At 43.4% G+C, this 22442-nt stretch overlaps 1 protein-coding gene across 2 annotated transcripts; it reads left to right on the top strand.

Annotated features, from left to right (window-relative positions):
- Window positions 1–52: 52 nt before the first annotated feature.
- Prpf4 (pre-mRNA splicing tri-snRNP complex factor PRPF4) lies at window positions 53–15590 on the top strand. 2 transcript variants are annotated; one of them, XM_034503541.2, is made up of 14 exons: window positions 53–198; window positions 896–1073; window positions 3290–3476; window positions 5793–5880; window positions 6329–6408; window positions 6558–6651; window positions 7125–7219; window positions 7829–7887; window positions 9088–9211; window positions 10390–10479; window positions 13316–13438; window positions 13554–13661; window positions 13742–13860; window positions 14361–15590. In XM_034503541.2, the coding sequence occupies exons 1-14, from the start codon at window positions 172–174 to the stop codon at window positions 14552–14554; spliced, it is 1566 nt and encodes a 521-aa protein (XP_034359432.1). In that variant the 5' UTR covers window positions 53–171; the 3' UTR covers window positions 14555–15590. The 2 variants fall into 2 exon arrangements, with proteins under 2 accessions (XP_034359432.1, XP_076790973.1); XM_076934858.1 differs by lacking the exons at window positions 53–198; window positions 896–1073; window positions 3290–3476; ... (1 more) ...; window positions 6329–6408; window positions 6558–6651 and having other exon boundaries at window positions 7790–7887.
- The last annotated feature ends 6852 nt before the right edge of the window (window positions 15591–22442 follow it).

Genomic DNA, 22442 nt, shown 5'->3' with positions numbered 1-22442 from the left:
CTGACACTTGGCAACTACCACTCCCAAGGTACTTCGCGGCTCCTAGAGCACTGAATACGTTCCTGATACGTTTCCGGCCAGTGACGCACTTCCACTTTGCAAGGCGCGCGGTTCCCGGTCTGGAAAGCAGAACGCGGATTTGGCTGGGGCCTCGCGGCTCCGAAGCCCGGCATGGCCTCCTCACGAGCCTCCTCCACGGTACATACAGCTCAGGCATACCTCTCCCAGAGAGGGCCGGGTCCCCGAGGGAAAGGGCGGTTATCTTACGGGTCAGGGCGGAGGAGGAGGAAGGCTGAGGGACCGTGGTGTGGACCATAGCTGCCTTTTCCTGATTTCTAAACGCCTTCGTGTGCTGCAGCTCTTTTTGTACTGCTCTTAAGCCCTGAGCAGTGAACACTTTTTCTGACTGCTCCAAAACACGGTGCTTTGAAATCGAGTTGTGTCTTGACTTGAACTGTAGGACTCGTACTTACTATGACGAGGCCTCCCAACTTATGATAGGCTCTGGAAGCATTTGAAATGTGTATTCCAGTAACATTATGACTTGGTGCACCTAAAACTGCCTTAATTGTTTAGGTTGTTCTTTGTATCTGCCCAGTGGTGAAGTGCTATTTTTGTAAGACCGGAGATTGCATTTCCAATAGATAAACGGGCCCCAAACAAACCAAGACACATCAGACAGAAATTGATTAGTTATATTTGTGTGCCAAACTTAACGAGAGTCTACACTTACACAAAGGCAGTTTCGACCTTATCCTCTAGTTTTGAGAGAAATAAAATGAAAGCTCACCATTAGCTTGCTTGCTTTGTTTGTTTGTTTGTTTATTTATTTAATTTATTTTGGGAAGCATGGTTTGCTAGAACTAAACCTTCATCCGGGTCTTTGATTTGACAGACAACTAAAACTAAAGCACCTGACGATTTAGTTGCACCTGTTGTGAAGAAACCACACATCTATTATGGAAGCTTGGAAGAGAAAGAGCGGGAACGCCTGGCCAAAGGAGAGTCCGGGATTTTGGGAAAAGAAGGACTCAAAGCTGGCATTGAAGCAGGAAATATTAACATAACATCCGGTAAGTTGCAAATCATACCACCACCCCCTTTTTTTAAAACAGTGCTGGGAATCCAACCTAGGGTTTTTTGCATGCTAGGCAACTGTTCTACCACTGAACCACATTCCCATCCTTCCTCTAGTCTCTTGCTTTTGACCTCACACTCCTCCAGCCTCCTCCCTAGTACTAGAATCAGGTATAGCTACCATGCATCTTTGATGATTCAACATTCTGAGGAACACCTTCCCAAACCACGTAATACTAGGTTTATGGGGTCAAAACCTTCTATTGGAATGGGGAGCTAGTTCAGGTGCCAAAAGCTTTTTTTGTGCAACCATTAGGACCTAAGATTGAGCCCCAGAACCTGTGTTTTTTGCTGGCTTGTTTTTCTTTTCTGAATGTGGTGGTACCTACTTGGAATGGAATGTTGTTGGGAAGGCATACTAACTTCCAGGTGCACATACATTCATCCTTACCCTTCTGTTTTTACCATTGGTTCTACTACTTTGCCTTCTTTGGATCATTCAGTGAGTGTTTTTCTTATATTTTATACAATTCCTTCCATGAATTACTCATTATCTCTGTAGACTTCTTCAGTAGATGTTTGGGTTCATCAGGTGTATTTGTCTTTGGGAGATGTAACCTAGTTCTGGCACCAGTGTGTAACTGTTTATAGAATTCTCTCCTTTACTTTTCTAGGTGTGTGTGTGTGTGTGTGTTTTCATTTTTGTTTCTGTTTTTCAAGACAAGGTTTCTCTATGTAGCCAGACTGGCCTTGAACTCAGAGGTTTACCTGCCCTTGTCTCCAGAGCACTGGGATTAAAAGCTTGTGCCACCACTACCTGTCTAACTTAACTAAGTTATTATGAGCATTTAAAAAAAAAATCTGCACATTTTTTCCTTACATACATACACTATTCTTAAGTGTCTTCAAGCCTGTCTTTATTCCCAATGTGAGTGTTTGTTGTGGGTTTTAAAACTAGTTGTCATAGTATCCAAAAAGCCTTACCTTGTTGTCAGAGGAATCCTGTTTTTTTCTGGCCGTTATTTCCTGTCACTGGCTAATATGTGTGAATGCTCTTCTAGGGGTACTATTTTAGCAGATAGCAATTGATAAGCAACATTTCTGTTGTGCTTTCCAAATAAGAGATGTTCTAAGCTATAGAAAGAGATAATGAAATAAATCGGAGATGTGGCCTGGCTCTCCTGCTCTCAGTTTAAGCATCCCTGGGGTTTATGTGTTTGCTATCATTTAATAAGCTGGAAACGGTAAGCTATAAAAAGTAAGATAGAGTACATACAGTTCCTGTGTGTGCTCACAACTTTTAAAGACCAAAGCAAATTTGAGTGTTAATAAGATGGACATACTTGTTATTAACAGAATTAAGTCTTGGCTGAATTGGGGGGGGGGGGTTCAAGACAGAGTATATATTTCTCTGTATAGCCCTGGCAGTACTGGAACTCACTCTGTAGACCAGCCTGGCCTCGGACTCAGAAATCCACCTGCCTCTGCCTCCCAAGTGCTGGGATTAAAGCCCAGCTGGCTGAAATTTTAATATTGCAAGTCAGGGCATTTCAAATATTTTTCATAGTACTTTTTTTTTCTTTTTTCAATCAGCCACTCAGATAATGAATATTCTTGTTGTTGGTCCTTTCTTTTTGACAAGATCTGTATGGTCCAGGCTGCCCTCAGTCTCACTGTGTATGACATTGATTTCATGGTCTTTGTGTCTCCTCTCGTGTGCTGAACTTACAGGCATAGTCTATCACACTAAGCTTCGCCTCATCTTTTCTATTGTGGCCAAACAACAATTTTAAATAACCAAATATTTTAACACAGTATAATCCAAAGGTAAAACTATTTGATACTAAAGAAATTAAATTTTTTTCCTCATAACTGAACCATTATGTCTTTATAAGAGCAAAAATCTTTATACAGTAAGGACATTGCAATTCATCCCATGTATGGTCACTGAGCCACTTTGAGATGGTGTTCCTTTGTGTTGCATGAGGGTAGACAGTAAGTGCATTACAGAATTGCACATGCTCAGAACCAAAGCTGCAGCAAAGATTCATGGTACAGGTCAGCAGGAATCTTCAATATTGCTGAAGTCTTTGTGAGCCCCACACTTAACACTATGTGGCACCTCCATCCAGTTTAAGAAGCTGTACTCTAGGACATACAGACTCTGATTGGCTAATTGTTTCTTCCCCCATGTTGCCTGTTCTTTACATAGGAGAAGTATTCGAGATTGAAGAGCACATCAGTGAACGGCAGGCAGAAGTCTTGGCAGAGTTTGAAAGAAGAAAGCGAGCCCGGCAAATCAATGTTTCCACAGATGACTCAGAGGTCAAGGCTTGCCTTAGAGCCTTGGGAGAACCTATCACACTTTTTGGAGAGGGCCCTGCTGAACGAAGAGAAAGGTGTCCTTTATAAATAGTTCTATTTATTATTTGTCTTTGAAGTTACAAGGTGCTTGTCGTTTATGGGCTGTGAAGACTGCTGACTTCCCAGCAGGCCCTTCCCTGCTCTGCTGTGAAGTTGTTTATTGGATGTGCTAGGTGATAGTTCGTTTTGTTTTATTAAGATATATTTTAATTATATAAATCCATAATATATCCATGTGGAAGCGTGCTCAGGTGAGTTAGGGTACCCTGGGAGTCCAAAAGAGGGTGTTAAATATGGAGCTGGAGTTACAGGCAATATTGAACTGCCTGATATGGTTGCTGGGAACTGAACTTGGGTCCTCTGAAAGAGCAAGAAGAAAGCTTTAACCTCTGAATCATCTCTTCTGGCCCTGGTACACAAATATTTCATTGTTTTGTTTCTCTCTTAGCTTTTAGAGTCAAGTTGTTTGGTTTGAGCATAAGTGCCACTTGTTCACAGAAGCCTTTCCCCTGTGGAGTAAGCCCCTTCATTATTTCTGCCAATGCCATTTTTAAATGTTTCTTATTTGTATGTTTGTGTGTAGACATGTATATGCCTTCATAGAGGCGTGGGGGTCATATAACTTGTGAGAGTTGGTTCTCTCTCACCATGTGTCCCAGGGATCTATCTCAAGTCAGTAGGCCCCTTTGCCATCCTACCGGCCAGACTCAGGGTGTATTTGTTGTTTGCCTCTTGCCTGCCAAGTCCATCACGCTTTATTATTGTGTCCCTTAGGTGAATGCCTTGAGTCCCAGCTGCCTTAGCTCAGGGCCACCATTGTGACTTGGGATTGCTTTAACAGTAAAGGCGAGTTTTCTATGCTCTTATTCCTCTTCTGCCTGCCGCCACATCATTCTCATTGCAGACCCTTCCTTATGTAGCGTAAAGGCTCTGGTGACCGGGCCCCTTAACTTTCCAGCTTTGGCCATCACCAGCTCTTCTCCTGCATTCCATATTCCAGCTTTCCCGAAACATTTGCAGGCCTAAGCTCGCCCTGTTTCCAGTACTGTTGGCCTTTACGTCTTTTAATCCTCTGCCTCAACTTCTGTTGTTGACTCTGGGCTGAATGAGCACTTGTCAACACCCTTTCTGTAAAAGCCTCCCTGATGTCTGCCCCACACCACACCTCTTCCCAAGCCTTGGTCCTGTTTGTCAACACCCTTTCTGTGAAAGCCTCCCCTGATGTCTGCCCCACACCACACCTCTTCCCAAGCCTTGGTCCTGTTTGTCAACACCCTTTCTGTAAAAGCCTCCCCTGATGTCTGCCCCACACCACACCTCTTCCCAAGCCTTGGTCCTGTACTTCTTCCATATTCCCTTCACATTCTGTTCACCGCTGTCTAGTATTGATGTAATGTATTGCTCTCTGTATAGTTCCTTCAGAGTTATCCTTTAGCTTGAATTTTGTTGTTGCTCTTTTGAGACAGGGTTTCACAATATAGTCTTGGCTGGCCTGGAGCTCACCATCACACCTTACTTGTAATTCTTATTGAAATGGGGGTCTCAGTTTGTAGCCCTTGGTGGCCTGGAACTCACTTGTAGACCAGGCTGGTCTTGAACAGAAAGATCCACCTGCCTCTGGCTCCAAGTTCTGGGATTAAAAGTATATGCCATCAAGCCTAGTTCCTTTGGAACTGTTGTTAGTCATTAAATATCCTTAGCCCTTGAATCAGTTCCCTGAACATCATTAAGTGGGTTCCATCTTTAAGTGGCCACAGTGGATAGGCCAGTCGACTCTAAATGGAATAGAACAATTGCTGATGGCTGCTTGTGAGGAGCCTTCAGGTACGACAGTGGAAAGGCTCAGTATGCCCTCCCTAAGTCTTCAGGGAGACCGGAGGAGTCTGAGAGGCAAGCGAAGGTGCACAGCATTTCTCCTGTGCTTGCTTTTCCTGTTTTTCTCACCAGAGCCACCTGAGGCCCAAAAACACTGACTAGGAAAATGCCAGAAGTAAACACTATAAATGTTAATTTATACACCATCCAGTCTGTTCTCTTCATCTGCTGTTTCCTTGCTACCTTCCTATTAGTGTGCACTGGAATAAGATATTTTTGAAAGAAAGAAAAACAGATCTCATTCACATAATTATAAAAATCTATTTTGGTTTTCTGTTACTAATCTTTTACCTTGCTAATTTATGAATTAAACTTTATCATAAGAATATATGAGTTATGAAACAAACACAACGTGGCTAAGGTTCATGGCTCCCTGTGTTGTAAGCTTTTAGGGATCTTGATACATCTCTCCCACAAGTGGTGATGGGGCCCTACTGGGCCTCATCCATATTGATTTCTGACTTTTTTTGTTACAGGTTAAGAAATATTCTCTCAGTGGTCGGGACTGATGCCTTAAAAAAGACCAAAAAAGATGATGAAAAATCTAAGAAGTCAAAAGAAGAGGTAAACTGTAGGGAAATTCAAGAACATTCTTTCCAGTGAGGAGAGGTATCTGCAGGTTCTGCTATTTGGGACCAATCGATGGCAATAATTGGTCATTTTTATGTGACTGGGGATGGTACTGGAAGTTCTCCATTCAGGAACAAGCTATGGCACTCTTGGTGTGACTCCAGAAAGAAAGCAGAAACTATAAGAAGTCATAGAAAACAGTTAGGGAACTAGAGAGATTGCTTCGCCTTCTAGAGTGCAGACTGCTCTTCAGGAAGTCAAGTTCAGTTCCCTTTAGTGATGCCCAGCCCCGAGCAGACTGATGCCCTGCTCTGACCTACTTGTATGTGCACAGTCTGTTGCTGAACCAGTCGCCTGCTTTGTGAGCCTTACAGAGGGGAACAGCTGGTGCCAGAGCAGGCATTTTTCAGACCTAATGTTTCTTCTCTTATTTCCTTCTCAGTATCAGCAAACCTGGTACCATGAAGGGCCAAATAGCCTGAAGGTGGCCAGATTGTGGATTGCTAATTATTCACTCCCCAGGTAAGCAGAGGTCCAGAAGAATGAATTCCATCATTTCAGGGACTGGGGATAGGCTCTATGCTGGTGGCACTTACTGCATAGGATTTTGAATTAGAGAGTGTTCAGACCCTTGTTGATACTCCTTTAGTGACAGTGTTTATGGGTCACAGGGCAATGAAACGCTTGGAAGAGGCCCGTCTCCATAAGGAGATTCCTGAGACAACCAGGACCTCCCAGATGCAGGAGTTGCACAAGTCTCTCCGGGTAAGATGCTCTTCGCTGTTGTCCACAGTCTCTTAAATTATTAGCTTGTTTTGGCCCACCCACAGGAGGGTAAAGGCAGCTACCACATGCCACCTGATGGATCTGTGGTGAGAGAGGCACCATCACCTGTGGTGACAGGAGCATTCTGGGTCCACAGAGGCTCCCTTCTGATTCCTCAAGCTGTGCTTTGCTTTTCTCTGTTTTGTCTGTTGAGCTGACATAAAAGTTAGTGAGGCTGTGGTAAGCAAGTGGTATTCCAGAGAAGCCTTGATCTCTTTCTTTCAGCAACTTTAGTGTCTTCTGTCAGTAGCAAGCATTTAAAAAAATCTTGGGATTGGTTAAGCTGAAACGTTAGTGCCATTGCCTCCTCTCTCTACCTTCCCCCCACTCCCCTTTTTTCCCCAAAAGTGAAAAAGCCAAAGAACTCTCAGACTGGCTCTCTAATGCTCGCCTTGGTTTTGTTTTCTTTTTAGTCTTTGAATAATTTCTGCAGTCAGATTGGAGATGACCGGCCTATCTCCTACTGTCACTTCAGCCCCAATTCTAAAATGCTAGCCACAGCTTGTTGGTAAGTTTGATTTTACAGTAACGGTTTCCTAAAGTGGGCATTGGTTCAGGAAGAAAAATTATCTCTGTCTCAGCTATCTTTGCCTCTGTCCTCTTCCTCTGCTCCTCATGAGCAGCTGTCATGGCTCTGTCTGCTTATCTGCTCCGACAGCTTCTGTTGGCAGTTCTTACTAGTCATAAAGGTGACAGAGACCCATGGCGTGGGATGGCTCCTGTGCTGCTGCTGCTATTCTGGAGTAGCTCATATGGGAATTTTATAGACCAAGTCATTTGCAGCTTAGTCCAGCTTTTCTTTCTTAGTTCTGTGGTCTCGGTGAGGTAGAAGTCTTGGTGCTGTTATCTATACCATTGGTAAATGTTAATTATTATTAGTCTTATCTTTGTCTTGCAAGTTGACCTGAACATTAAAAATGGCAGCTTGCATTCCATGATAGTATTTTTAAAAGAGGCCTGAGAGCTGCTATAGCTCTCCAACGAGCCTTTTGCGTTTTTTGATGACCTCTGTCAAGTGTGTAGGGTCAAGACAAAGTTGTCCTTTAATGATGTTACGAAGGTGCCTTTTCCTTCCCAGACCAACCCTGGCTGAGATGCTTTCCTTTGTGTTTGATAGGAGTGGGCTCTGCAAGCTCTGGTCTGTCCCTGACTGCAGCCTCCTTCACACTCTTAGAGGTGAGTTACAGTCTTGGTTGGGGGCTCTCATTCTTTTCCCAACAAAATGTTAAATGATGAAACTTGGGCTGACACTCAGACAGCATTGCTTCTGTGAGTGTTCATGCACTGTAACCATATATAAAAGCCAGCAGATCAGATGAAGGTGTCTGATTCCCTGAAACTGGAGTTAAAGGCATTTGCGAGCCACTTGATATGGGTGCTAGGAACCAACTCAGGTCCTCTGCAAGACCAGTAGGTCTTTAACTGATGAGCCATCCTTCCAGCCTATGCACTGCATTTGTATTTGAATGGATGTGTGTGGTATTCTCTCTCTCTCATATTCTCTCTCTCTCTCTCTCTCTCTCTCTCTCTCTCTCTCTTTCTCTCTTTCTCTCTCCCTCCTTCCCCCTCCCTCCCTCCCTCCTTCCATCCCTCCCTCTCTCCATCCCTCCCTCTCCCTCCCTCTCTCTTTACAACACCAGAATATCATGACTTCACATTCATGCAATCTAAAAAACTTCAAGAGTTTGTGTTTTATTTATTTTGATTTGGTTTAGTCTTTGAGAATGGAGTCTTACTCTGTTTCCCAGTATAGCTTTCAATTTAATATCCTCCTGCCTCAGCCTCCCAAGTGCTGGAGTTAACAGATACAGTCCACTGTGCCAGTTTCTGCTTTTTTTTTTCCTTAAATTTAAAAAAAAAAAAAAAAAGTGATTTGTTTCAAGCAATTTGGGGGAAAGAAATTGTTCAGTGACTAAAAAAAATGTGTTCTGCTCTTAGACCCTGAGCTGACTTCTCAACACCCATAACAGGTAGCTCACACACAGCTCCCTGTAGTTTTGGCTCCAGGGGATTCAGTGACCGCCATAGGCACCTGCACTCATGTACATACACATAATTTAGAAATCAATCTTTAAAAGATAAATTGCTGGACATGGTGGCACACACTTTAATCCCAGCACTCAGGAGGCAGTGGTAGGTAGATTCTTTTAAATTTGAGGCCAGCTTGGTCTTCATAGCAAGTTCCAGATTAGCCAGGGCTACAGAGTGACCCTGTCTCAAAAATAAATGTTCCTTTTTAGTAGTTGAATAGTCATTTTAATACTGTGTTCCCGTTCCCTGATAGGTACTTTTCCATGTTGTTCATGGTAGTCTTTCTTTGCTTATAGGTTACATAGAGATGAGAGCTCTTTAACTTGATCTCCTGTATTCTTTTAGGCCATAACACAAATGTAGGAGCAATTGTATTCCATCCCAAATCCACTGTCTCATTGGACCAAAAAGATGTGAACCTGGCCTCCTGTGCCGCTGATGGTTCTGTGAAGCTTTGGAGTCTTGACAGGTGATTATTGCCACTCTGCTGTTCATACTGCCATCCCTGAAGCAGATAGGGTTGACTGGCTCTTCAGGCCTAAAAATGTGACATTTAATCTCAGACATGCTCTAAGAGTCCAGGGAACTCAGTGAAAATAGAGATATCTTTCTTAGATATCTGAGGTTTTGTTTTCTTTGCAGACTTTGGCACTCAGTTTTTGCCTTTAGCATAGTTGCTGATTTCTGGCTCCCATTCTTCTAAAACAATTCAGTTTAACCTACGTGGTAGATAGCATGGGACAGATGCACGGTTTTGTAGATAGGCTAAAGACGATCATCTTGGTGTCTCTCGGGTCTTAGCACACAGCCATGGTGGAAAGGGGAGGGAAGTTCTTTCTGGCAGTAAGGCTGCTGGTGGTGTCCTCTACCTAGGATGTATTTTCCAACGACAGCACATTTTATTTCTTCATGTAGGTGTTTTTACTAGTCCACTCAATTCTGAAAGCATGTTGCGATCTAAAAGACATATTTGCTCATTTTCCTTTCCTAGAGAAAGCATAGGGAGGTTTTTTATTACAGAATTTTCTAAGAGCACTAATTAACATCTGCAGTCTTGCCAGATAGGGTCTCGCTCCTAAAGGACAAGTTTTAATTGGTTTCCGTAGTACTTAGCAGTGCTTCTCCCCATGGGCACTAGTTGGGTCTGCGTGTGCTCTGACAGCGAGCGCTCCCTTCTAATTGCTCTCTTTAGGCTCATGTTTACTTCCTCTGTCCCTGCTGTTTGAGTCTTTCTTCATTGCTAGGTAGCAGAAACTAATGGCTGGCTAAAGGACAAAGTCGCTCTAGCCTAGCATTCCTTTTTCCGTTTGGATCTTTGAATGGACCAAGGGTTACGAACAATTATCTGGAACCCACTTGGACCAAAACTGACTTCTGTATCCACACCTCAACTGAAGTATTTTCTTTTTTGAATCCAAGCACTGCTTTTGTTATCCCTAAGATTGTAACCCATTGCAAAGAAGGTACTAGTTAGCACAAGCCTTGTGCAAGATGCCTTCAGTCCCCTGTGCTGCTCTGTGTAGCAAATACATGGTAGTGCCTGTATACAAACTAGAGGAGATAGGTCTGCACAGCAGCAGATAAACTCAGTGGGCATCTACGTGGCTGTCAAGGTGTTTTAATGCCTGTATGTTTGGTTCCTTTCAGCGATGAGCCAGTGGCAGATATTGAAGGCCATACAGTGCGTGTGGCTCGGGTAATGTGGCATCCTTCAGGGCGTTTCCTGGGCACAACCTGGTAAGCCATCTGTTACTGTCCAGTTTGTACAAGCCTGTTGGTTTTAATAATCCTTTTCAATTATCTGCCAGGTAAATTTTTAGAACAAGAATATTCAGTTAGAACTTTCTCAAACTTCAGTAATAGAATCAGAATAAAGGGGTGTGATATAGTCAGGGCAGATTTTTACCTTTCTATCTCACTGAGTGTGCTACACGTGATACTGAAATCTCCCTCAGCTGTGTGTGATCGCAGATACCTGTAATCCTAGCACTCTCCAGGCTGAAAGAATAGGATCACAAGTTCAGGGCCAGCCAGGGCTACATAGCAAGACTATTAAAAAATAAAAGAAGAGCTGGGGGTAGTAGCCCATGCCTTTAATCCCAGCACTCAAGAGGCAGAGGCAGGCGGCTCTCTGTGAGTTCGAGACCAGCCTGGGCTATAAATATAAAGCGAGTTCAGGAAAGTCAGGGCTACACAGAAAAATTCTGTCTTGGGGGGGGAAAAAGTTTTTTTTTTGTTGTTTTGTTTTTTTTTTTTTAGTAAAATTTCTTCCTGCTGACATGTTGGCTTCTTTTTCTGATTCTGTAAGGTTGGTTAGTGAGACTCAGTTGTACTAAAAATCTTTTTTCATGTTTAAGCAACTTACAATAGAATGTGATTGTTTTATTATACAATTTAACCTTGACAAATGCATACCACTTCTGACCCACACCCTCATCAGTATAGATGTTTCTCCCACCCCTTCTTAATCCCCTCTTCCAAACAACCTCTGACTTGATTTCTGTTAGTCTGCCTGTTGATACCCATTTGTGTTGTTGAGTTGTAGTCTGTTGTGCATCTGAGCCACACAGTTTATGCATTCTCCTTTTGATGGACACATGGGCATGTTTCTAGGTTGTGGCTAGTCAAGATAAAGCTACTGTAAATACCCTTTTAGGTGTTTGGGTGTTTTGCCTGCATGTGTGCCTCATGTGTAAGTGCCCACAGAGGCCAGAAAAGAGAATCAGATCAGATTTACGCATGGTGTGAGCTGCCAGGTGGGTGCTGGGACTTGGGTCCTCTGGAAGAGCATCCTGTGCCATCTCTCCATCCCCAGCTATAAATATTCTTATTGAAGCTGTTTACAGATGGGGTGGTTGTCTTTTCCTTTCTCTTGAGTAATTACCTAGGAGTACAGTTGCTAGTTTGTGGAATGGTAGTGTATAGAATAGACGTATATTAGCTTTTAAAAGTATTTGGGCAAGCTGGATTCAGTGCACATGCTTATAGTCCTAACATTCAGCACAAAGATCTCAAGTGTGAGGTCAGCCTGGGCTTCATAGTGAGACCCTGGTCCCCCAGAATAAAAAGAAGAGCTGAGCTCTGCCCACTCTATCTTGTAGCTGTTCTTGTCGGTGATCACTGTTGTCAGTCAGTACTCTTTTGCCCATTGTAAGCACGTGGTAATACCTCATGTCAGTGTTCCTACCCTGACATGATGGCCATTGCACTTGAGTGGTTTTGCCATATGCTTACACATCTTGCATGTCTTTGGTGCGGGCTCCAGTTGCTTTGCCTTCTTGAGTCTTGAGTTTATCTGTTCTGTATTTGTAACACCAAAGCCTATTTGCAACCATCATTTAAGATTTTGTTAAAATTCCTTTAGCACCTTTATAAAAAACATTCTGATCACACACATTTGGGTCTATTTCTAGATCTGCTCTATTTGTCCTTCTGGATTTTCTGTTTTTGTTTTGTTTTGTTTTTGTTTTTTGTTTGTTTTGTTTTTTTGTTTTTGAGACAGGGTTTCTCTGTGTAGCCCTGGCTATCCTGGAATTCACTCTGTAGACCAGGCTGGCCTTGAACTCAGAAATCTGCCTGCCGGGCTGGAGAAATGGCTCAGCGGTTAAGAGCACTGACTGTTCTTCCAGAGGTCCTGAGTTCAATTCCCAGCAACCACATGGTGGCTCACAACCATCTGTAATATGATCTGATGCCCTCTTCTGGTGTGTCTGAAGATAGCTACAGTGTACTCACATACATAAAATAAAAAAATGTTTAAAAAAAAAAAAAAAACAAAGAAAGAAAGAAGTCTGCCTGCCTCTGCCTCCCAAGTGCTGGGACTAAAAGCATGTGCCACCACTGCCTGGCCCGGATTTTCTTTTATTCCAAATTTTAATTAAAACTCCAGTAAATATACAAATGTCTGATGAGTGAAGGGTTGCAGCAGCGGAATGAAGGGGGAAAGACAGTGCCATCTTTGCGGGACCGTTCTTCAACAAGTTTGGTTTTTGTTTTGTGCTTATGGCTGAACCCAGGGCCCTGTACATACCAGGCAAGGCCTCCGTACTATTCAGCCCCAGCCCCAACCCCAACCCAGGGAATTCTTTTTTAAAAAATAGCCACTAAATTACAGAATGTTCATGGTCTCCCAACTATCACCTAAAACATATAGTCTTGGATGGTGAGTCATTGTTCATGTCAGAAAGGCTTTTCTTTTCTTTTCCTTCCTTTCTTTTTTTCTTTCTTTTATTTGCCCTTTTTAAAAAAGATTTATTTGTTTAGTGTACAGTGTTCTACATACATATAGGCCTACACACCAGAAGAGGGCACCAGATTTCATTATAGATGGTTGTGAGCCACCATGTGGTTGCTAGGAATCATGCTCAGGACCCCTGGAAGAGCAGTCAGTGCTCTTCCATAGCTGTCTCTCCAGCCTGGCATGTTTTGTTAGTATGGTTGAATGAATAGGTTCAGGAACATGAGCTGAACTATGGTTATTTATAGCACCTTGTCATAGAAGACACTTAGTCTGATGGTTGATCGTTGGTGTAATTATTGGTAAGTTGGAAAATTATTCTTATATATTTTTAAGTTATGACCGTTCATGGCGTTTGTGGGATTTAGAGGCTCAAGAGGAGATCCTACACCAGGAAGGCCACAGCATGGGTGTGTATGACATTGCCTTCCATCAAGATGGCTCTTTGGCTGGCACTGGGTAAGACTTCCTCCACAAAGCAAGGGATGGGCAGCTTAGTAGTCTCACCTCCTAGGCAACCCCACCTCCTTGTCAAACTGGATTCCATATAGTTACACCTATGTTGTCTCATCAGGGGATTGGATGCATTTGGCCGAGTTTGGGACCTACGCACAGGACGCTGCATTATGTTCCTAGAAGGACACCTGAAGGAAATCTACGGGATAAATTTCTCCCCCAATGGGTAAAGCAGACTCAGTGAATGGGAAGGGTCCTGGTTAGACAGTACTTTCTGTTTCTAACTATGATCCGTCTGATTCTCAGCTACCACATTGCCACTGGCAGTGGTGACAACACCTGCAAAGTGTGGGACCTTCGACAACGACGCTGTGTCTACACCATCCCTGCCCATCAGAACTTAGTGACCGGGGTCAAGTTTGAACGTAAGCTTTTCTCTTATTCTCAGCCTTAACACCAAACACCCTTTGCTTCATGGAGTACATCCTGGGCATTAGACTAACTTAGACATGGATCCTTGTTAAAGAAGCAAATTTCAGTTTCCTTCCCTCTGCCATACCTGTAGATAGCACTATGGCAAAACATGCTTCTTGAGGCAGAGAGTTCTTCAAAGGCTCTGTTCCATTTTGTCCTCCATGGATGGTCAGGCACTAACTGGATGCTTGATGTTACTAAACAGACCGTCCACCAGGGAAAGAGCCACCACACAGCCTTCCTCTCTTACTTGCTTGTCCTCAGTCTCCTCATGACTGTCCTTTATCTTGGAGGCCCCCTAGGAATGTAGAATACATGTGGTTGGTTTATCTGAATGCAGAAATAGCCTCTCTTTCAAAATAATGTATTTTGGCAGATCTTTGTCTTATTTCTTTTCTTAAGCCCTTTCTGAATACTTAAGTTCTTCGTGTTTGCTTTATGTCTTCTGCAGCTATCCATGGGGACTTCTTGCTCACAGGTGCCTATGACAACACAGCGAAGATCTGGACACACCCAGGCTGGTCCCCACTGAAGACTCTGGCTGGTCATGAGGGCAAAGTGATGGGCCTAGACATTTCTTCTGATGGGCAACTCATAGCCACTTGCTCATATGACAGAACCTTCAAGCTCTGGATGGCAGAGTAGGCAAGACCATGGGAGAACTCAGACCTGGTGTTCTCACTAAGGAGCCATTTTCCTCAAAGGAAAAGAGTTGTGTTGTGTTCTATCATGTTTCCTGCCAAATACCATGTGTAGGGTTGGATTTTCACATCAGCCCCACTTGTGAGTAAGCCAGTCTTCAGGTGATAGCAAGCCCTTTGTGGTTAGAACGCTCTCCTCTCGGGTTCTGCGTAAACTGTAGATGTGTGTAGATTCAACACTTTTCAAAGCCCTCCCCTCCCTTCTCCCTCCGCACTCAGGATTGTGACTAGTCTTTCATTTTTAATTGTTTTTTTGTTTTTTGTTTTTTTTTTAATTTGGCATTTTGAGACAGTCTGTATGTGTAACCTTGACTGTCTTGGAACTTGGTATATATGTCAGGAAGCCTCACATTGTAAGTGATCCTCCTGTCCCTGTCTTTCAAGTGATGACATTACAGAAGTGTGCTGCTATGCCTGGCAGTTGTGGTTTGTTTGTTTGTTTGTTTGTTTGTTTTGTTTTGTTTGGGGGGTTGGGGGTTTTTGTTGTTGTGGTTGTTGTTGTTTTCCTTGAACTGGGCTCTCTATAACATGGTATGTGCTTGGGACTACATGTGATTCAGCAAGCAAAATAGCTGGACTGGATTTGAAATCTCCCCAGTTACAAGGGCATGTCGCTGCCATTTGTTGAGCTGTGCCTGGTGGCAGGCTCCTTTTCTGCCCCCGAGAATGAGACCAGAGCCATAGACTGCAGCTGTGTGGTGGCTCCACAGTAAAGAAGATTTCTCTTCTGTGGTGTTCACAGAGGATGTTCACTGCATCGGGAACTCAGAACTGCACATATGGCCTTGTTAGAGCCAAGTTAGAGCCTCTTCTTTGGCTTTGAAGTTTGGCATCCTTCATGATGAAACAATCTGGCCATTGTATCCAGATTCAAAGGAGTTTTTAAAAACAAACATGATGTCTGTGTTGTACAACCTCCTTCCTGTTGGTTATTTAAAGGGTGTACTTTATGTATTAAAGAACACTTAATGTCAAAGTAACTGGAAAAAATTCTAATTTATGTTTAGGTGTTACCAAATATAAACTCCTTTTATATTTTTCTACACACACACACTCGCTGAGAGTAAAATCATTCTATAAAAACTCTTTCAAAGGATTATTTTCTGTTTCAGCATTTTATGAACTTAACCATTAGTCCAAAGAGATCCCTTCTTTAGTTTTTAGATCTAATGTAATTCTAGGCCAGTGAGTTGTTCCATTTTCTCTTACTTTATTCAGATGTTTATAGTGGAGTTTTTGAGGGTGGGGGTTGAAAGTAGGGTTTGTGAGACAGGGTCTTGCTGTGTAGCCCAGATTGCCCTCAGACTCTTAAATCCTCCTGCCTCTGCATCTTAAGTTCTGTAAACTGCTGGTGTGAGCCCTTGACACCCAGGCATTACAGCTTTTTTACGTAGAGTTGTTGGCCTAGGAGAGCATGTTACCAGGTGCGTCTGCACTCCATAGCTCTTCCTCATCAGTCAGTGATTGTCTTCGCAGTCTCACTGCAGGCATACACCCTCTGCACTCCAGAACTGCCCATTAAATCCACACAAAACAGCATTTTCAGAGAAGGTTGTGTATAGTGTAAAATTAGCTCTTCTCCAGTATTCGAAATTTACACTCCACCAGCTTCCTGTTCTGCCCTGCTCTTCTGTGGATCATGGATATGTGGTATATAACAAAACATTTGGGGAGGGGCTGGTTTCAAAACAGGGTTTCTCTGTGCAGTCCTGGCTGTCCTAGAATTCACTGTAGACCAGGCTGGCCTCAAACACAGAGATCCGCCTGCCTCTGCCTCCCAAGTTAAAAGTATGCTCACAACGCCCAGCTATACATCTGATTCCAGTCATAGCCAAGTATATTCCCTGTGTGGCTGTTAGGCCACTCAGGCCTACCCTTCACTTGGCACTTAACCACCCTTAACCTGTTTCCATGACAGTGTACTATGAAAGTACCTTTTTCTTGACTTCTTGTGGTGTCTGTAAAATGAGACTGGCATAGTACCCTCCATTCAGGATCTGGCACGCTACCAGATTTTGGTTTCTCTGGTCTAAACTTAATTTTTGGTTGATCCAAGACAGCATTGGAGTTGGAAATGTTCCACGTATGCCTCAAGCAGAGGAAGTGTCTGGGGAAATGATCCATCTCTTCAACCATTCTAAGAAAATAGTGGATTCTAGGTGGCTGAACCACTGTCACTTAACCCTACGTGGTGCATCAGACCCATTAAGATAGCTCATTCCTTTAAGATTTCTGGGTAGACTAAAGAAACTGCTGAATTACCCAGCTGTAAGCAGTGGAGCCATGTGAGCCTGCGTGAAGCGATGTCACAGTGCTTTATGGAGACTGTTGGCCATTGTCAAGACCAGGACAGGGCATGTGGCCTGGTTGCTGGCTAGTCAGCCTTTCCACCTGTTGATACCATGGACAAATCACTGACTTCATGAACAATGGACTTTTTCCAGTCCTGTGTCTTGACTTGGAACCTGTTGCTGCTGAGCAGAATTGAATCTTTGGCTAGGTGATACTTCTTAGGTGCATCGGCAGGTCTCCATCCCTAGCCTCAGCAAACCCAGTGAAGGTGCTGCCATGTGTTTCTAGATGCCCTGTAAGTGGGTGAGACTGCTAGGATTTGATTCAGAAATGTCCCCTTGTGTACCGTTAAACTTTCAGGATATAGGACCTGGCTGGTGCAAATAAGTCACCACAAAGGGTCATTGAAAGTTACTAGCCCAGCCTCTATCTCCAGCTGCCCTCTGCTTCCTCTTGTGCTGTGATGGGAACATTTGCCACAAGCTGCTCCTTACGGTCTGTACCCTCTTGACAACACGAGCCCCAATCAACCTCCCCTGTCTCTAACAGGTATTGTGGTCACGGGTGACATAAAAATGACTAACACTGCCCCAAGGTTAGAACTAATGAATACAAAACAGGAGCTAACATCCTAACCCTCTGTCTAAAAAAAAAGAAAAGAAAATTTATTCAGTGTAACAAACCACTAGTTTTTGGTATCCCCAGCATCCTAAGAATGTAAGCTGTATTAAGGAAAGGACTCCAAGGATAACCTTGAGCTGACCCTCAGCTCCATCATCTGCTTCCTTGGATCAGGGGCTCTGGAGGAGGAGAAATGTTCCTTCTTGGGCTTTGAGCAGCTCTTCTCTGCCCCTGTCCCTCTTAGATCATAGATTATGGAGAGATGGTTACAAGACATATTTGGCTACAAAACTAAGCAAAACTGGAGAGAAGTGAAGTCAGTGGGAAGTGTCAGGTTCACTACTACTTGATGAGGGCAACAGGGACACAGCCACTAGTCTCAGGAGGAAATGTGGGTACCTTTCCAGTTTCATAATGGAGAAATCTACACATCAGAGCTTAAAACTGTCTGGTTTTTACTAAATCAAAATATATCTTACTCCTTTGTACCCCTAAGGAAGTTGTAAATGATACTTCTATGAAAATATTTAGAGCAAATAAAACTGACTCAAGTTCTGATCTCTGACAGCTTATTCTATAAATCAAGGGGGAGGAGGGAAGGTGTCTTTCTGATTATTTTAGACACTTTGAGATTGCTTCAAAGTTGAAAGCCAGAAGGACATGTTCGGACCAAAGAAGCAGCATTTATGTGGTACAGTGTCAAGCAGCAGCTGGCTGGGCTAAATGTTAGGTTTTGTCATATGAAGAGAAAGCCAAGGTCACTTTCTGCACCCCACACTACTCAAGCCTGAGATGTAGCTGAAGCATTGCCTCTTTAAGACCAGAGTTAGAGAGCTGAGCTGGGCTCCATCCGTCCTGCAAGCACTGACCAGGAGGAATAAATAAACCTTTGCCTCAACCCCTCTAATGCGCGCCTCCCATGTCGCCCCACACCCGTGGAAGAGAAACACGAGAGACAGTATTCAGGTAGTTACTGCAAAACGAGGCTTTACTCTGTAACACAGACGAGGAAAACGCGGAAGGACACGGAAGGGCTGAGATGCGGAAGGGGCCTAGCTTAAATACAGCCTAGAGTGACGTATTCACTTCTGATTGGCTGTTCGCTCACCACCCAATATTATGCCTCAGGATTGGCCAGTGACTTTGGCACGCCTTTTGCCTTTTGCAACTGCGCAGTTAATTGTTTACTTCTGGAGAAGACACGAGGCCAGCGCCATCTTGGGATGACAGATTATACCACCGTTAACAGCAGCTTTCTACATCTCTCCCTGTTTAAATTATTAATATGAAACAGCCTTTTGCCTATCAAACGCAGTACCAATCAAGATTCGAACTCAAACCCGATCAAGCAAACTCCATCTTGGGGGAATAAGCGATCAAGAGCTTATAGCCCAAAGATTTTCCCTTACCCTTCCAGGTGCAATGGAAACAAGTCCTCTGGGTGCAAGGGCTAAGGGGATGTAAAGAGGAATTGACACCCGTCCCTGTGCAATGGAGTATAGCTCCCAGGAGTGCAAGGGCTGTCAACCTACTATTCAGGTACCACAGCTATTTAGGCAAGGGCTGGCTGGACTTAGACCTCTCATCGACCCAGTGCAATGGGCTGAACCCTTGGGGTGCATCGACTGAGGGTCTCAGTCATCAGCTACTTTCTTAGCCTAGATAGTCGAATTTCAGGGAGAGATGCTTGCTCTAAGACTGCGAGTGCTTGGGCATTTAGCTACCTTGTCACGTTTTTGCTGGGCTTTGAGCTTACAGACCAACCGTCCATGAACACGAATCCACATCATAGGGCTGTATCAAAACAGGCCTACCTTCCCTTCTAGAAAGAAAGAAAAGGCAGAAGAAATTCAAGAAGTAAAATCTCCACGGGAAACAGGTTCCACTCGTGTTCCAACAAGGCTTGAAATCCGGATCTGCAATTGGTGTTGCACCTGGTCCAACTTCCCATTCCACTTTCCTTTTAAATAAGCAGAAAGATTATGGCTTTGAGTAAATGTATCATTCACAAATCTCAGAGGTGTAATACCTGGATGTGGGGTTGCTGACACTCAGCTTATTTGAACCACATCCGTGAGCTGCTCCACATGGGCTTGGAGCCAATCAACTCTCTGATTGACCAAAGTTTCTTTTATGTCTCCATAATGATGTACTGGGATGGGCACAAAGGTAGGCACATGCACAACCAAGGCTAGGTCTAGTGATCCATTCCAGCCTTGTGCTAAAAGCATGTAACATTCTTACAATCTAAGGTATCAGAATTATTCTGAAAGTTGGATAACATAAAGAAAAATGGAGGGTCTACACACACCAACACCGGTTGTGCAGACGCATTCTTAAACACCTTATTAATTTTAATGTTATTCAAATGGCTAAAGATATTAGATCATGTAGCCAAAACATTCTGTACTTCATGAAGCACACCATTCAACAAAACAAAGGCAGATATACCCTTTTTAACATTTTAAACAGTGGCTACAACACACAATTTAATTGTGTTGAAGCAGGTTAAACTCAAGAAAATATACATATGATTTAATTTAGGACTTGCATCCCTTTGAAAACATTAAACAGAGGTTTAAATCCTCCTATGTTAAGCTTAAGATGAGGTTTTAGCCAAATAATATCTCTTAACAACTTTTAAAAATCACTAAGAGCAAATCAAGATTAAAAGTAAACTATTTTCCTTTTGTATGTACACTCACAAGCCAGAAGATGGCGATAGATCCCCATCACAAATGGTTGTGAGCTACCATGTGATTGCTGGGAGTTCAGCCTTTATATTTTAAAAATCTAGCCTTTAACGGCTGAGCCATTTCTCTAGCCCCAGCCTGTCTCAAATATTGAAAGACACTGTCTTTGAATCCTTTTTTGAAGTAACAAGTATTCTAAAAAATTTTTAAAGCTCGTTATATTGAAGCAATGGCTTGCAGAAAAAACTTCTTTAGAGAAATCCACTAATAAAGTATCACACAATGAATAATACACACCAAAAGATTTAACCTCTTAATTTTTTGTATTGAAGCAACAACAACATTTGTATATATAAAATGTAAAACAATTAACCATTTTCTGAAGCAATTATTTTTAACAAATATCACTTCATGGGTTCTTAAAAATTATGAATAAATTTACTACCTGTAAATCTTTCACCTTTATCAGAAATGTAAAGGGAAGGTACAAAACATCTTTTATATCTATAATAATTCTATAAGCATTTACTGAAATGGCAGCTGGAGAAGGCAAGTTAGGCTGTATAAACCTTAAATTCGAACTTTATTTTGGATTAATTTAATAACCAATCTTTTTTGTCCAATGAATATATCGGATAAAAGCCAATCTTATTCTCTATTGTTACACACATTAAAGGAATCCAAAGCATCTCATTTTTAACAACTTTAAATATAAAGGAATTAAAATAATTTGAACCATATTTTATAAGCACATTTCTAGGACTTGGTCGGTGAAGACCCAGGACAAAAGGAACTCTTGGCTCCTGAGCTGCAGAGCTCAGACTGTATTGTCTTAATTCAAATGTAAATGCACTTAACCTCCCTCAGGCCTGCTCTCTGAGGGTTGGCTAAGCCTGAATTGTGCCTTTTGGCTTTAATTTTGAACCTTAAATTTAAACTGTAAACCTTAAAAGACACATGTTGTATCTTTTCTCTATAAACATGGGCAAATCAAAAATTTTCAAACTCTCGGCTGAGCTACCAACTGTAGCCAATGGAATATTGGCAGTTTAACTATGTTTTAAAGCCTCTTTTGTAAGTAACACTCAAATAGCTGTAATCAAAAGGCAGTACTTCAGCATTTGAATATACTGGCAAGAGAACAGTTCAAGATCTGACTATGGCCCACAGCGGTATACTTATCGCCAAATGGAACTTCAGTGTCAGGAGACTCAGAGCTGTAATCTTGCAACCTAGCTTCATTCTTCATGATCTGCACCAGCCGCACAGGGACCCAAATTAAACTGTTCTCACCTGTGGAACAAGCACAAACATCCCCCCTCCCCGGGCCACAGCAAGCCCCCAGCCAATCCCGCAGCCTCCCGTTCCCACGAGGGACAACAGCTGCACAGCATTCAGCCACGGCATCCTCAAAAATCATCCGTTCCATCACTGGCATTGCCTGCTCTAAGCCCGCCGGGCACTCCCCGTGTGCCCGCCGCTGGAAGGCAGCTTCCCAGGGCAGACTGCCTCTCTCCTCTGTCTGCCTTTCGCGCCAACGCTCCCTTGCTCTGTCTCTGCCTTGTTGCAAGCCGCCACAGGTAGCAGAGTGGAGACGCTTTTGTAACCGGTCTGACCCGGGCCCGCGTCGTGCGTCCCTGTTCCCACAGCCCTAGCCAAGAAGCACGGCAGGGGACCCTCGAACCCCAGCGAGCCGCTAGCTTTCTTAGTCTCATCTCAGCACCATTACCCTTTGTATAGGCAGCTGCTTCCTGCCCCAGGCTCTCTTCCTCGGAGCTGCCCAGTTCTATGGAGTCAGGCTCCTTAATGAAGTACAGGGGGGTCTTTTTGACCTCCACTCTCCCCTTAAACTTAATGGACTCTGCAGTAGCCCTTGTTCCTCTTAAATACTCTTTCTTATAACCAGACTTCCTTGTCTGTTTCTCTTTTCCAAGCCCTATGGCTGGATGCCGGCTATTACACCCTGGTTCTGGTATGCTAGAGTGGCCCCTTTTCTCACAACACACATAAGTTAAAAACAAATGCAATGCAAGCAAGAGGCCAGCTAGTGGAGCAGCAGCGGTGAGTTTAAATCCGCTTGCCACAAATGCCACCCCAGGCATATCTTCCAAAGGTGTACCTCGAAACCTTCAGTCTTTTAACCCTCCTCGAGTTTCGGGGGCCTTCCGAAACGCCTTGAAATTCCCGGGTTTTCGGCGCCAGATATAACTAGCGCCTCCCGTGTCG

The sequence above is a fragment of the Arvicanthis niloticus genome, chromosome 5, assembly GCF_011762505.2.
Source record: "Arvicanthis niloticus isolate mArvNil1 chromosome 5, mArvNil1.pat.X, whole genome shotgun sequence".
Classification (NCBI taxonomy): domain Eukaryota; kingdom Metazoa; phylum Chordata; class Mammalia; order Rodentia; family Muridae; genus Arvicanthis; species Arvicanthis niloticus.
This window is presented reverse-complemented; position numbering and strand designations above follow the sequence as displayed.